Genomic DNA, 15,409 nt, shown 5'->3' with positions numbered 1-15,409 from the left:
AGAAATATAACTTTTTTAAATGTATAACATAACAAAACATTTAGTTTAGTAACATAATATCACAATATCTAAATAATAAAAATATAATTTTTAAACATACGGATGAATCAACATACTAGATTCTTATTATAATATCACAGAATATTAAATATTATAAATTTTATAATTGTTCATAATATGGTTTATAAAAGTTTGGTATGAAAATTTTCTTAACTAAGTATAGTAAGTCTTCTTTTTTCTTTTCTGAGATCTCTGGTTTTGCAGAAAATTCTTTTTTTAACTCAACAGCTAGTTTTTTTTCTTCTGATCACACCTCTGTGACTATTTGATTCATCCCATATATAGCAATCAGCAATATTTTTCTGCATGTCATAAATAGTGAAATTAAGAACATTTAACTTTGACTTGTAATAAAATGTAGAAACATCTTTTGGCAGTGGCATCACAGCTTGTAAATCATAAACAGCTAAAATTAAATTTGACTTTTCTTTATCAACAAGTTTCTCAATTCTTGACAAATCTTTTTCTACCAAGTGTTCTTCAAATTTATTTTTAAACTCATTTTTGTCTTCACCTATTGAAGTGTAATAAGCTACTCATGTATCACACAAGTGTTTCTTTGGTTGAAAAAATGAAATATTAAATTCTTGAGTGAAAATACAATAAAACATCGTAACACATAGTTGCCAAATGGAACATTTTTTTCCTTACAATCAGCCACATAATCCCTGTGAATATCAGTAATAGACCAACTCCCATCAATAAAATGTTTTGAAGTATCTGCTCTTGCATAGTGACATTCAATTTTTGGTAAGAAATATGTTTCATGTTACCGTCCCTTATGTTATTATCTATATAATCTATATAATAAATCTAACATGTTTTCCCCTTCTATCTCCTTTTAATAGAATATTAGCTATTTTATTTTGTTTTTCTAAAACAGTACGAATAGGTCGATCAATGATAATAAATATGATAACTTAAGAAAAGAAAAATAATTTATAGAAATAAGGCAGTGGCGTATTTTAGGGGGGTGTCCTCTATGTCTGGACACCCCCCGACTTAAAAAAATGCCTAATATATTGGTATTAACTTTTTTTATAATATATTATATTTATTTACTATAAAATAAATGGTATTTTAAACAGATAACAAAATTGAAGATAATTTGATAGGATTCGACGACACGTATTTATCTACATTTTATCAGAGATTTCTAGAAATTATTTGGATTTCATTGGGTCATTTAGATAACAAAAATACCCGTAGCAAAATTATAGTAACAACGGAAATATTCTGAATTGTAGTTCATTTTATAGTTTATCAGTTTAGAGAATTATAAACAAATAAGTTTAGTTACCCCTATTCAATATACCGCATTCATAAAAAATACAGAAAAGAATTTTTTATAATTAAAATAGTATTTAAAAAATAAACAAAAGTTATGAAATTCTTTATGAATCGTCATTTAGTAAAATTAAAATTAAGTTGTTAAGATAGTAGATACGCTTGTTAATTTAAAAATTTATAATTGGCTGACTTTTTAACTTAATTGTATCCATAACTGTATATTATAATATTTGTATATTCACATAACAAGAACATTAAATTATTTCAGTTAAGATAAATTTATATTAAATTTGAATTTCTTAAATGAAATGTTACAAAGAAAAATAAGATTAAAATAAAATAACAAAACAACAATTAAACATAGAAAAAGTAAAAAAATGTTTGGTGGTATACAAATAAAAATTTCAATTTATAGTGAATATTAAGAAAATTGATATAAAATACAAAAATAAAATTTCATTCATAAAAATATTAATTGAATAGCTCGCCAGCAATAATTTCATTTTTGTGTCTTAATCTTATAAAAGGCATAAAATTTGCATTTATTGGTGTTGTATCTCCTCGAGACATTTTTTCTGCCAGCTCAACAGTAAATGGCCCACAATCATGTCCATTGGTTTGGCGAGATGTCTCGCCTATTTGTAATGTCCATGTAGAAGCTTTTCCTTTTTTGTCCATCTCCCATTCAATTAAGAAATTTTTTAATACCATTGGATAGGGACCCTCATACGACTTAAGACTATCATATGATGTCACAGTCTTTTCAGGTATATTAACCACTGTCAATATCCAATGACTCTCATATACATTCATGGGCACAAAAAGTAATTTTATTGTGTGAATATCTTTTTTTATCCATCTTCTTACAGCTGGATAACCTCCTCGAAGATACGCTACAATAAAATCAGTGACAACTGCATAAACTTCACCTTCTGACCGTTTTACTATCATTTTAATGTACTCATTAATTGTGTCTGAAGTATACCATGATGTGGGCGATTTAAATGAAGGTGCATTATACTGATCAAGAGATTTTGTGTTCTGATCTTGCATTACTTCTGCAAGTGTAACCATATTTAAACATTTTTCATAAAATTAATAAAAGACTTTGTTGAACAGTTTACTATTATTTAGGTTTATTTAAGGTTTTGGAATATGAAATTAAACACGTATAATTACTTTTGTTTAAAACGTCCATGGACCCCCTTAATTACACGCCTCTGCAGAAGTTATATTAATTTAACTCGTATTATTATAATTAATTATGTTTAATAAATAATCTTTTTTTATTTAATTTTACATAAAATAAATAGATTAAATAACTAATTACCTTTTTCTTTCTCTGGTACTTTTATTACTTCAATAGTGGACAGAGCAAGTAAATTTACGTCATTCGGCGTATTTAAGGTCAAAGGATTAGAACTAACTTTTGGCTCTAAAATAATTTATGTTTAAAAATATTACATATTTGTTTCAAAAATCAAAACTTCATATTTTTTAAAAATGAATTATATTTTAAAAGTTGTATACTTTTTATGACTTTTTCATCTTCTTCGGATGAATTTCTTTTTAAATTTGGTCGAGCAGTAGTATTAGAAGATATCTCAAAAAGTTGTTTTTTTATTTCGGATTTTTTGCGTTCCAAATTTTTCTTATGAAAACTCTTAACGGATCATAAAAATATATTTAATTATATGATAAATTTATTTAAGAAATCTGCTTTAAGTCCAAAAAATGGTTTAGGGTATACCCTAAAATCTTTTTATTGAAATAAAGCATAATAAAATATACCTTTTCTAACAAATCAGCTGATATTAATAGCGGATTGTCTTTTGAAATTGCTATATTTTTTTTTTCTGTTGAATTTAAAATTTCATTTTTATATTTTTCAGATTTTTCATTCTGAAAAAGTGTTCCGAATTCTCTTTGCTGCATCATATTCTAGGTAACCAAAGAGATATTTAAATAAACAAATAAACTATACTTAATATTATATTATTATCTTCGATAAAAATTGAATTTCCCATAAAAATCTAATAGAAAAAATAGCAGAATAATATTAAACATTATGTTACCGCATTTATATTAAGGGGGTTGATAGTTTATTTTATATTTTTGAATCAGACAAACCCCAATAACATAGCTAAATCGAATAAATATATTAATATAATTATAGTTACCAATTTTTCTGGAATAATTTTATCATTTTTATTCGTTTTTCGATACGTGCGTTTTTTTGGAATAATGGAATTTTTTATAGGATAAATATTTTTATTAATAATTGCTGCAAATTGAATATAATTTTAATAATTATTAATTAAATAATCAATTTCGAAAAAGGTTTTTAATATTAAAATAGTTAAATTAAAGTAAAGCGACTGAATTATTGTTATATATGAATAAGAGAACTTATTATTAATTTTTCTTATATTTTATATTAAAAAACTTTTTCTCTATTCGAAATAGTTAGTTTAATTATTAATCTTAATAGTGTTTACAGATAATTCTTCCATCTTTAGTTGACTTTTTTGATATTTGTCCTTTATTTGTATTATTTAAAACACAATTGGAATGCATGAAACGACGATTCCATATTTCTTCAACTCTGCGTATGACCTTATGTAAGTTTGATTCATTTGTTTGACCAAAAATATTTTTTTCACTTGCCATATCAATAACTAATTAAATAAATCTTAATAATTACACAAGACGATAGTTTATTTTTCACGGGAAAAAACGAAGTGAACTGAAATGTCGATAAAATCAACATTTACATCTAATTGTCAAGGAAACTTAATTGTAAAAATTCATTAAAAAAATGTATAAGCCAATTATAAATAAATTTAGTATAAACAATACTTATTTATTTTAATTGTATTATTGGTCAAAGAATACAATATTTTAAGAATTTATTACAGAGAATTATCAAAATATATATTTTAAAGATATTTTGAAGAAAAACCTTTTGTATTTGTTTGTTTATTTATTACATTAGTTTACAAATGATAGAGATTTTTTTATGATAGTTCAAGTGGAATAAATTTGATATCGGTTAACAGAATATTTATGCATATAAATAGAAAAATATTAAGATACATAGCCCAAGGAGATGACCGTTTAAAATCATTTTTGGAAGCTGAAGAAACAATAAAATATACAAGTGAAACACTTCAAAATGAAATAATTGAATCCTGTAATGAAATTATTTTAAATTAAATCGTAACAAACATAAATGCCCAAAGATGTTTCAAAATACTTACNAAACATAAATGCCCAAAGATGTTTCAAAATACTTGCTGATGAAACGGCCGACATTGGTGGAAGCGAACAAGTAACTTTGTGTGTTCGATATTTAGATGTTGAAAATATGATTATCAAGGAAGAATTCTTCAGTTTGTGCCTACAACAGATACTACTGGAAAAGGTTTATATACTATTATTCAAAATTTACATTCATTTGGTGTAGAAACAAAATACGTTAGAGGACAGTGTTACGATGGATGTGCTTCTATGTCTGGTCAATTTAACGGAGCTCAATCTCTTATTCACCAAAGTTATCCGCTTGCGACGTTTGTTCATTGTGCTGTTCATGTTTTAAACCTTGCTATTTCTTATTCATCTTCTATACAAGATACACGAAATTGATTAGGAACAACATTAAAGTTAGAGATTTTTTCATATACCCAAAGCGAAAAGATGTGTTGAAAAGTCAAATCGAAGAAAGTCAAAAATGTATAACTAAAAAATCATTAAAACAATTATGTGCGACTAAATGAGTTGAACGTTTTTATGCTGTCAATGATTTTCTTGAGCTTTTTGTGTACCTAATTGAATCGTTATTTATAATTTCGAAGTGGAATGACACTGAAACATCATCAAAAGCAAGTAATTTACGAACATCAATACTGAAAGGAGATTTTATTATTTGTTTACTTATTATAAATAAAGTATTTAGTTATGAGTTACTTTGTTTAAAACAACTTCAAAGAAATTAGCAGGTACACAGCATTGTTATTATCAATGGTAGTAAGGCACGTTGTTGTGAGTTTATAAATACACTAACTGACAATACTGAAAGTATATCTATGATAGTCATAATTGATAATAAACAATCCGTAACTGCGACATTGATATCATATAAACCATTTAGCTACCTGTATTTGTAATCATATCATCATGTGTATTATACATGTATATTAACTCAAAAATTTGAAACTTTAAATGTTTATATCTAATAAACTAATAAAGTTATATTAAAAATTCAAATGCCATTTACTATTTAATTAAAAATCCAAACATTTTATTATATTCAAAATATGTGTTCCCATTTAAAAGACAAAAAGACAAAGTTGACACCCTTACAAGGCATAAGGGATGAACATAAAAAGTTTTAAATAGTTAATAATTTAAGAATAATGTGTAACTAAAGAAAACCAAAAATAATATTTAAATTATATTTATTCTACAAGTAAATGAGTGGGTTATGATAAAAAAATCACCCTGTATAAGACGAAATGGAATGAATTGTAGAGGAGAGAGGATCTCAGGAGCACCGAAGGTAATCTCTTTTCGCGTGGTACGTTTATGACATTTTTTTTGTTTTCATTTTGTGTATTGTTTTATTGTGTTTTTAGTGTATATTTATTTTGTATGTTTTGCATTGTTTAATTATATCTATAATAAATACATTTGAGTTATTATTAAACTTTTATTACTTTAATTTAAGACACTAGGGTTGTTTCTTTTAAGATACAACAGTACCAAAATTTCAAATTTCAAATTATTTGTCAATTTCTAAAATAGTAAAAATATATAGAAAAATATCCTTTCAAGGTGCTTTATTTTAGCACCGGGACACATTGGGTCACCACAATTCTGCCTTGATAAATTTTTTACATGGAAAAACAAATTTGTTTTTCCATAATAATGTACAAAGTACATTAACTTTAATTTAAGATATATATAAAAGTGTCAGTATTTCCGGAACACTTTCAAAAGTTAAGTTGAAAAAAATAAATTTTTTGTAAAAAATTTGTCATTTAAAATCCCATCTGAGAGCGAGTAAAGAGTCAGATTTATAAAAAAAAATACACCAAATGATAGGTAAAAACATCAAGCATCTATAAAAAAATATTACATTGATTTGTTCATTTTTAAGAAAGTTATGGCAGTTTTAATTTAAAAAATGTCAAAAATTAGTTATTTTTGAATTTGTAATTTTTTTTTGAGATTTCCCCTATTTATGGGGAACGAGGGAAATTTTCCTATTTTCGAGTTTAATGTCTTCGACTAGATTCGATTTGTGATATTTTGACGTATTGTTGAAAGAAATCGGTTAGGTTAGAGTTGAGAAAAANGTCACCACAATTCTGCCTTGATAAATTTTTTACATGGAAAAACAAATTTGTTTTTCCATAATAATGTACAAAGTACATTAACTTTAATTTAAGATATATATAAAAGTGTCAGTATTTCCGGAACACTTTCAAAAGTTAAGTTGAAAAAAATAAATTTTTTGTAAAAAATTTGTCATTTAAAATCCCATCTGAGAGCGAGTAAAGAGTCAGATTTATAAAAAAAAATACACCAAATGATAGGTAAAAACATCAAGCATCTATAAAAAAATATTACATTGATTTGTTCATTTTTAAGAAAGTTATGGCAGTTTTAATTTAAAAAATGTCAAAAATTAGTTATTTTTGAATTTGTAATTTTTTTTTGAGATTTCCCCTATTTATGGGGAACGAGGGAAATTTTTCCTATTTTCGAGTTTAATGTCTTCGACTAGATTCGATTTGTGATATTTTGACGTATTGTTGAAAGAAATCGATTAGGTTAGAGTTGAGAAAGANTGTTGAAAGAAATCGGTTAGGTTAGAGTTGAGAAAAAGTGGTAACAGACATAAAAAAAAAAAATAAAAAAACATATAGTAAAATTAATACCTTCTCTGCTTCGGATCGAAGCCAAAAATATTTAAATAATCAATAAACATACTTTGTTAGTTAAACAAAATTTAAGAAAGTTAAAAAAATTTAGTGGTAATATGAAATTATTGGAGAGGCTAAGCCCTTTTATTATCTCTAATGTAATACAACATATTTATCTAAATTTTCCCTTAGACTGTATGCATTAAAAACTTCCAACGCATGTATATGAATTTGGATATTTTTTAAAAGTGCATCTAAAAAAATAGTTTACTAAATTTACTAAGTATTCAAGTAGATATCATATTGTGCCAACTGTAATTAATATAATTATTTTTCCATTGTATTCTGATAAGTCCTAGGGGTGAAAAATAGAAGTGAATTTGTTACCTCAGATAATGTTATGTCAGTACAGTAGTTGAATAACATTACTTTTAACAATGATAAATGATATAGTTACAAAATAAAAAATGTATTTTTAGTAATACATTATGATTTTTTTTTTTTTGCACACTTGACCATTGTGATATTGTAATAAAGTAATTTCAGTTACCTACTTATTTTTTTATAATACGTACAGACAATTTTGTATTTTATAATAATAGAAACACATAAGAAAATATTCATTCTATAAAATAATGAACAATCAATATATAATTTAATATATTTTATACGAAGAATAACTTTAAGCACAGATAATTTCCGAAAATTTATTTTGGAAAATAATATTGTACAGTTGAAAATTCTTATTATTATTGTTATTTATTGTATTTATTAATGATTAAAATAAATAGACAAACAAAAGCAACACAATTTAATTTAAACAATTTTTAATAAAATACTGTATGCTTATTTGATTTTAGAGGATATTAAAAGATTTTAATAACGAGTATACAAATTGAGACTTTTGCATAAATAATATAAATTAACAAATGTTTAATGATTATTGTCTCAATATTTATTTGCAGGAATAAAATTTTTCATTGTTCATTTAAAGTTCATTTGTTCTAAACAGTTAACCAAAATTATCTGTTTTCTTAATTTTTTTAAAACAACATTTTTTTAAACAAAACTTATTTATAAAGAATTATATATTAAAATATTTTTTAATAATAAAACAAGTTTTACATTAACATATTATATTTACAAATCTAAATCATAAAGAATGAAAACTATTATTCATTATACAATTGGTTTATTAGCAACTTTAACAACTGGTTTTTTAATTTTCTTTTCTATTCCTAAAATTTTAGCAGCTTTGTCATCAATGATATCTTTTTCTTGTGGTTTTTTATAACTTTTATTTGCAGCCTTAATTACAGGTTTGTTTACTACATTTGTAAACTCTGTGTCCAACTGATAAGGCTTATCATAACCAAGTATACGTTGATAATGCATCATGTCAGTAAATGCTTGAGGGTCAATGAATAATGGAATATTTCTAATGTAAAATGTTATGGTGAGTTTTTGACTCATTGGTAGTCTTACTTCATGAGTTTTAAATAAAACCTAAAGAAAATAATAATTTCAATAATTAAACAAAACAATTTTTTTAAATATGGATTCTATGTACATTTTATTTAAAAAAAGTTATTATTATAAGAAAATTAAAACTTATAGTTCATTAAAAGTAAAAAATTTCAAAATGAGATGGTAAAAAATTTTGAAATATTACTTTCTTTTATCATTCAAAAAGTATACATATATACCATTTTACAGGATTTTAAATACAGATGATAAAATAACATATGAATGATTCATGAAAAGCCTAAAATATTAATTGGTTTTATTTCTCTTTCATTAACATATGATACAATACCTACTTCTTCTTCTTTTTCCTCGCCTTAATCCCAACTCCTTGGAGTCTTATCCTAAACTTTCACTTGACAAAATCTCCCACATCCTCTACGCTCACATCAGTTGTCCTCATATCACATTCAATAATATCTCTTCATCTCTTTTTTGGTCTTTCTCTACCTCTTCTTCCTTCATCATTCATTTCTATAACTGTTCTTACAGATTCCAATTCTTCTCTTCTTATAAAATGACCAAACTAAATCTATTTTCTCTCATCTTATCCAAGATTGACGCTACACCTATAGTCCCTCTTATATACTCATTTCTTATCCTATTTTCTCTAGATACTCCACTCATCCATCTAAGTATTCTCATCTCTGTTACACTCATTTACTGCTTACTTTCTTATCAACCGCCCAATATTCTGAACCATACATCATATCTCACTACAGACTTGTAGAATTTACGTTTCAGCCCCATTGGAATTCTTTTATCGCATAAGATATCAGACGCTTCTCTCCACTTCCACCATCTACATTTTAACCTGTGTTTTACATCCTAGTCAATACCACCGCTCTTTTGCACAACTGATCCTAGATACTTAAAACTTTCCACCTCTCCAATCACGTCCTCGCCAATTATCATAGGTCTCCTTATTTTATCTACCTCGTGTTTTTCTTTATCAAACTCATACTCTATATGTTCTATATGTACTCCTACTTATTCTTAAACCCTTTTCTTCAAGAGCTGATCTCCACACCTCTAGCCTTACAAATTAAATTTGACAATTTATTCATTTTTTATTATTATTCTGTTTATATTTAACACCTTTTTTTAATAATTATGCTTCCATTAATGAGAATAAGAAAATCTTAGGAAAGCCTAGCACAATGGAATCAAACCATAATACCTATTAGTTGAAGCACAATACATTCCTAAATGAGATAAAAAGGGCGCCTAAATAATTTTGTAGTTAAACTATTACCATTATTATTGTACTAGTAAAGATTGTGATGTCATCACTATACACATTTTAAATTTCCAAAAAAATACTTATACAAAATCTAAAAATTTTTCTTCTTAATTGTTCATAATGTATAAATACATATAAATGTTTATAAATATATAAACCATTTCTATTAATTATATTTACATTAAAAAAATATTGTGGAGAATATTATACATTAATAAAGAGGAATTATCTGAAAATAGTACAAGTGAATCCTTTAATTATTTATAGAGTTCACTACAATATTTTACAGTAAATAAATAATATAGTAAAGAATATATGCATATAATAAGATAATCTTAATACTCGCCTTTTTAGGTTTCAAAAAAAATGATATTGTAGTGGCCAAATATTGATCATTTTTGTTATTGTAGTCAACACGTGTAACATATTTACGTGTAACTAAATGGATAAGTATTGGTGTTACAAATGTGAAGAATCCAGCAATTGTACATACGCCAATTGTTGCTGCTAAACTACTACCTACTTCAGCAGCCTTTTGTAGTAATAATGGTTGAACGAATAATCCTGCTCCACTTGTCATAAATGATACAATTTTGAGTTGACGAATTCTAGATTCTAGCATTCCTGAATAAACTTGTTCCCAATCATCAGTCTTACTCATAACACTAATATTTGTATGTTCTGACTTATTAGATTGCTAATTTTAAGGATTTACAATTAATACTAGAACTTAACAGGTTTTTGTTAACAGATACTTACATAAGATCTTTTATTAAGAATAGCAACTATACTATGTTTGGTTTGAAATATATATGAGCCACTTCTAACTAAAGAAAAGGAGCAAGAGCGTAATGCATTAGAATACATATTAGCTTAATAATAAATATTACTAATAACACATTAAAAAATTTAAATGAAAATGTAACCAAGTATGCCGGTAAAATTACTAGCTCTTAAAATATTGTAAATATTGATGATAAATGGTATGATAAGAAGTAAAGGAAAAACAGTGTGTGCAAATAAAAGGTATTAAATAATTTATAAGCCAAAATATGTTGTATGTTTTTTTAAATTAATGTGAAATAAAATATTTTTTTGTAAATTTTATAAACTTTTTGTTTCATCAAATAGAAATTATTTTATAAAGTTTGTATTATGACAAAACACACATAATTTTAATAAAATTTGAATTAATAATTTTTTTTTGTTATGGAAGTACAACAGCTCACGTGTATAAAGACAGTACTAGTTCCTTAAATTTATGTACATCATATGTATAAAACTATTATTTTTGATTATATATTTGTTTTAAAAATTAAAAATTACTAATAATTAAATTTATAAAATATACTATGTAATGAAATAATATATTTTATTAAATATTATTTTTATTTTTAATTTGATACTTGGAAAGAAACTAATTTTAATTAAAATAAAAAATCATTAATGATACATATAAGTATGATATTAATTTTAAGAGAATATATTAAAAAAAAAATACTTTTAAAAATCAAATTACTATCAATTATCAAAATTAAATTAATTTTAAGTGTTTTCTTTTGCTTCCAAACTTATATTACAGACTTTAATTATATTATTATTTTTATTTATGGTCGTATGCGAAAAAATAACCCTTCAACCTTGAAAAATTATTTACTAGTAGATTGATCAACTATAATCTTCCAAATCTGAATAACCCAATATCTAATTAAGTAAATAAGTAAATTTATCACTAGATAAATATAAAATTATAAAATTGAATTGGTCATTATTGATTTAATAAACTTGTAAAAAATCAGAGAGACCATAATATAACATATTATGTTGTCTAATATTTTTGCGATTTCAGGATTGTCTGTAATATGTGGAATTTATAGTCAACATTTTACTGTACTAAAAATGAAACGTATAGATATACTAGTTAATGTATTATGATAGATATAAAACTTTTAACTCTATTTAAGTTTATGATGGATTNATTATGATAGATATAAAACTTTTAACTCTATTTAAGTTTATGATGGATTTTTTTTTTTTAATACTCTTCTTAAAAAATGATTTTTTGTAGAAAAAAGTTTTTGCATTTTTCATTACAGAAATAACTAACAACTAGCTACCTACAAAGGTAATAAATTTAATTCGCTATAGATATAACTAATACAATGTCTTTACGAGAAGAATCTCATCGTAATAAAAAGTCATGTTAAAAAAATTAAAGGCCATTATAAATAATTTATGAAATTCGTTTCAAATAACATGACTCAAATAACAAATAACAATAATTTTTACTCAAAAGATATAAGTATTAAAATAGTAAAGTATTTATCTCAATGTAAATATAAGTGAATTTTAATAATTTAATATAGAGCAATAATTACGCAATAATTTGACCATAAGGTGTTATTCATCTCTTTTTCTAATATGTATTATGATTGAGAAAGTTTATATCGCTAATTACTGACCACACCTATAATTTTTTTGATTTTATTTTTATAAACTACATTGCAATCAAAGTTTTAACTATTTAAAAAAAAAATAGTCTACGTCGATGCTGTTCCCAAGAATACCAATTTTCGCCGAGTTCCATATCCGTCGACTACTGTGATATGAGAAAAGTTTAACCAAATAGTTGATGAAGTAACAAGATCAACTGTATGTGAACTGATCTTTTAATGGGGAACAATTGTTCCATATAATGTAGATGTGTTGTTGGAACATTTATTAACCTAGTTTCTTGAGATTTCTTATTATTATTGTTGTTATACATTTTTTGACAGTGTATTGATGAATCGACGGCGCGGCATAGTAGTCAGAACGCCGTCTATGGTGAAACTATGTGGTAGGTCACTTAATGAATTACACGCAACAGCAAAATACTTCTATTATATATGTATAAAATATGTGTGACTAACAAATAATAAAAAACTGATTCCCAAAGCATACTAACAATACATTATAGTAAACTGTCTAAAACGGACTAGTCAATTGGTGAAGTGTGAAATGGGACCTTTAATAAAACATGCTGTAACCCTTTCATAGTTGACAATATCTAAACCAACAGCATATAGTGGATGAAACATGATATATTTTAAAATATATATATTTTTATTAAAAAAAAAAAAAATATTATAATATTACTACGTATACTATATCTTATAATACAAGTAATATAAAATATTTTTTTAATTTTTATATTTAGTTTTATAAATTGAAATAGTAAATTTTAACTTCAAGTTAAAATAAATAAATTAATGTTAAAAAAATATAAATTATTATTTTAATTTGAATCTAATCTAAAAGGTAAACTTCATTTTATAAGTAAAATTAAAACTATATTAATAATATTTTTAATATAGTTTTAATTTTACTTAATTAATTAGCCACAAGTGATCAATTTTTATTATATTCATTTTATAATTGCATTTGCAGTTTTAATATGGATTTAATCAAATGCATGTTAAAAATATATTTGATTTGAAAAATTTTAATTCATTTATTATAACACAACAAATGTAGATTTTATAAAAAATACAATTTATGATAAGTAATAATTTCAAAGAATACTATTGAAAATGAAAAGAACTTTGTCATCAGTGCTAAAATTAACATTTATATGAATAATCTAAACTATAGAATTTCATTATTTGTATTTGTAAGATAATAAATAACTATGTACTATTTTGTTTAAGATTGTGTCTTGGAGAAATATACAAAAAAAAATTTTGTTTACATATTTTCAGTGGTTATTGTAATGTATCTAAGCGTGGAAGGCACATAATAAAATAACTGGGTTAATTTAGTTTTAGGAATTTTTCAACAAAACTTTTCAGTCAATGGAACAATTTCCATAAAAATCAATGTCTATTTTTAAATAATATTAAAAAATTATTCGAATATATTATATTCGTATATTAACTAAATCTAAATGTATTGAAATTATTTTTATATCGCGTGGTCTTAAAAACGGAAATAGCTAATAATTATTAGAAATGAATTAATAAAAAGTGATGATTTGGAAAAATTGAACTGTAATTAATAGAAATAATTACAATAATAACAACATAATACTGTTTAAAATATCACTATAATTTATAAATAATATTTCACAATAATTTAGTATTGATCAACAATATTTTAGGAACTGATGATGATTTTAAGTAAAAAACCTTAAAAATAACATAACTTTAACTTAAGTTGAATAATTGTTCTAGCTTGTATGATTTGTTCAGTTTTTATGATAAAGTATTGTATAACTTACGACTAGGTAGTACATTTTATAATTTATAATATTGGTTGAACGGCTGACACCAAGTAGTTTATATAAGTAGGGATTAAAGTGAGGAAAAAAACCCAGCACAATGGGGCCACGGCATAGTGTGGATATGGCATAGTTGGGTCAGTATAATAATATCTGACAGTGATTAAAATCACTATCATAAAAAAAGCCACGATGCAAATCTGTAGATAGTGTTTAATTTTAAAAAAATTGGTGGATTATCCAAAAGATACAAGATCTCTTATTTCCTTATTTATATCCTGATTAAGATAAAGTATTTCGAATGAAAAAGGAATATAAATATTATTCTTTCAAAAATGACCAAATCAAATTTTATTCTAAAAGTTATAGCAGTTTAAACATGAAAATATAAAATCGAAAATTAAAAATTTTAACACAAAAATACCATGTTTTTAACTACGGCTGCTATTTTCACAAAGAAGATAAGTCGTCGGGACAATTTTTTTAATTTTATAGTACATTACATTAACTTTAATTTAAGATATATATAAAAGTGTCAAACTTTCTGGAACACTTTCAAAAGTTAAGTTGAAAAAGGTAATTTTTTGTGAAAAAGTTGTCATTTTAAATCCCTCCCTGTGGACAGGTAAAGAGTCTGATTTATAAAAAAATTGAAAAAAATGTCGAAAATTAGCCATTATTACATTTGTAATTTTTTTGTAAATTTCCCCCATTTACGGAGAACGAGGGAAATTTTTTATCTCGTTTTGACATTATTAGTTCTTGACAAAGTTATTTTAAAAATTATTGATACGGGAATTTTTTTACATTAGGCTTCATATTCTGAAGATTATTGAACTGAATTTTATTAAATGTTGAACATTTTTTTTTGGACATAATAATTGAGTAACGCCATAGTAAAACTTTTTTACAGTAAATATTAATTGTAAATTCTGGATTGATCTGGAAAAATAAATTTTAAATAATAATAAAATACAAATTGCAAACATGCTGACTGCAAAAAAAAATATATATAGTTAATTTATTATAAGTTTTTGATTTTGTTCAATATCTAAAGTAAGGTTTATAATTAACGATGGTTTATTCGGCTTATTTTTTATAACTAGT

The 15,409-nt window shown here is 24.3% G+C and overlaps 2 protein-coding genes across 3 annotated transcripts; both read right to left on the bottom strand.

Annotated features, from left to right (window-relative positions):
- Positions 1-1,489: 1,489 nt before the first annotated feature.
- On the bottom strand, positions 1,490-4,020 carry LOC126895233 (sentrin-specific protease 1-like). 2 transcript variants are annotated; one of them, XM_050666865.1, is made up of 6 exons: positions 3,849-4,020; positions 3,531-3,634; positions 3,142-3,291; positions 2,881-3,013; positions 2,681-2,785; positions 1,490-2,408 (listed from the first exon to the last, which is right to left on the bottom strand). In XM_050666865.1, the coding sequence occupies exons 1-6, from the start codon at positions 4,018-4,020 to the stop codon at positions 1,822-1,824; spliced, it is 1,251 nt and encodes a 416-aa protein (XP_050522822.1). In that variant the 3' UTR covers positions 1,490-1,821. The 2 variants fall into 2 exon arrangements, with proteins under 2 accessions (XP_050522822.1, XP_050522823.1); XM_050666866.1 differs by lacking the exon at positions 3,531-3,634 and having other exon boundaries at positions 3,849-3,993.
- Positions 4,021-8,396: 4,376 nt separating this feature from the next.
- LOC126895234 (transmembrane protein 70 homolog, mitochondrial) lies at positions 8,397-11,009 on the bottom strand. Its single transcript, XM_050666867.1, has 3 exons — positions 10,804-11,009; positions 10,391-10,741; positions 8,397-8,783 (listed from the first exon to the last, which is right to left on the bottom strand). The coding sequence occupies exons 1-3, from the start codon at positions 10,909-10,911 to the stop codon at positions 8,457-8,459; spliced, it is 786 nt and encodes a 261-aa protein (XP_050522824.1). The 5' UTR covers positions 10,912-11,009; the 3' UTR covers positions 8,397-8,456.
- Between the last annotated feature and the right edge of the window lie 4,400 nt (positions 11,010-15,409).

The sequence above is a fragment of the Daktulosphaira vitifoliae genome, unplaced genomic scaffold (genome assembly GCF_025091365.1).
Source record: "Daktulosphaira vitifoliae isolate Bord-2020 unplaced genomic scaffold, ASM2509136v1 Scaffold_1, whole genome shotgun sequence".
Lineage (NCBI taxonomy): Eukaryota > Metazoa > Arthropoda > Insecta > Hemiptera > Phylloxeridae > Daktulosphaira > Daktulosphaira vitifoliae.
This window is presented reverse-complemented; position numbering and strand designations above follow the sequence as displayed.

Excerpts from the sequence above, each read along its gene's own strand:
- LOC126895233 (XM_050666865.1), bottom strand. The coding sequence starts at position 4,020 with ATGGCAAGTGAAAAAAATATTTTTGGTCAAACAAATGAATCAAACTTA. Across the intron at positions 3,635-3,848 it reads TAAAGATGGAAGAATTATCT|CAATTATTAATAAAAATATT; the intron begins GTAAACACTATT and ends TTCAATTTGCAG. Across the intron at positions 3,014-3,141 it reads CAGCTGATTTGTTAGAAAAG|AGTTTTCATAAGAAAAATTT; the intron begins GTATATTTTATT and ends TGATCCGTTAAG.
- LOC126895234 (XM_050666867.1), bottom strand. The coding sequence starts at position 10,911 with ATGTATTCTAATGCATTACGCTCTTGCTCCTTTTCTTTAGTTAGAAGT. Across the intron at positions 10,742-10,803 it reads TTCTTAATAAAAGATCTTAT|CAATCTAATAAGTCAGAACA; the intron begins GTAAGTATCTGT and ends CCTTAAAATTAG. Across the intron at positions 8,784-10,390 it reads TTTTTTTGAAACCTAAAAAG|GTTTTATTTAAAACTCATGA; the intron begins GCGAGTATTAAG and ends TATTTTCTTTAG.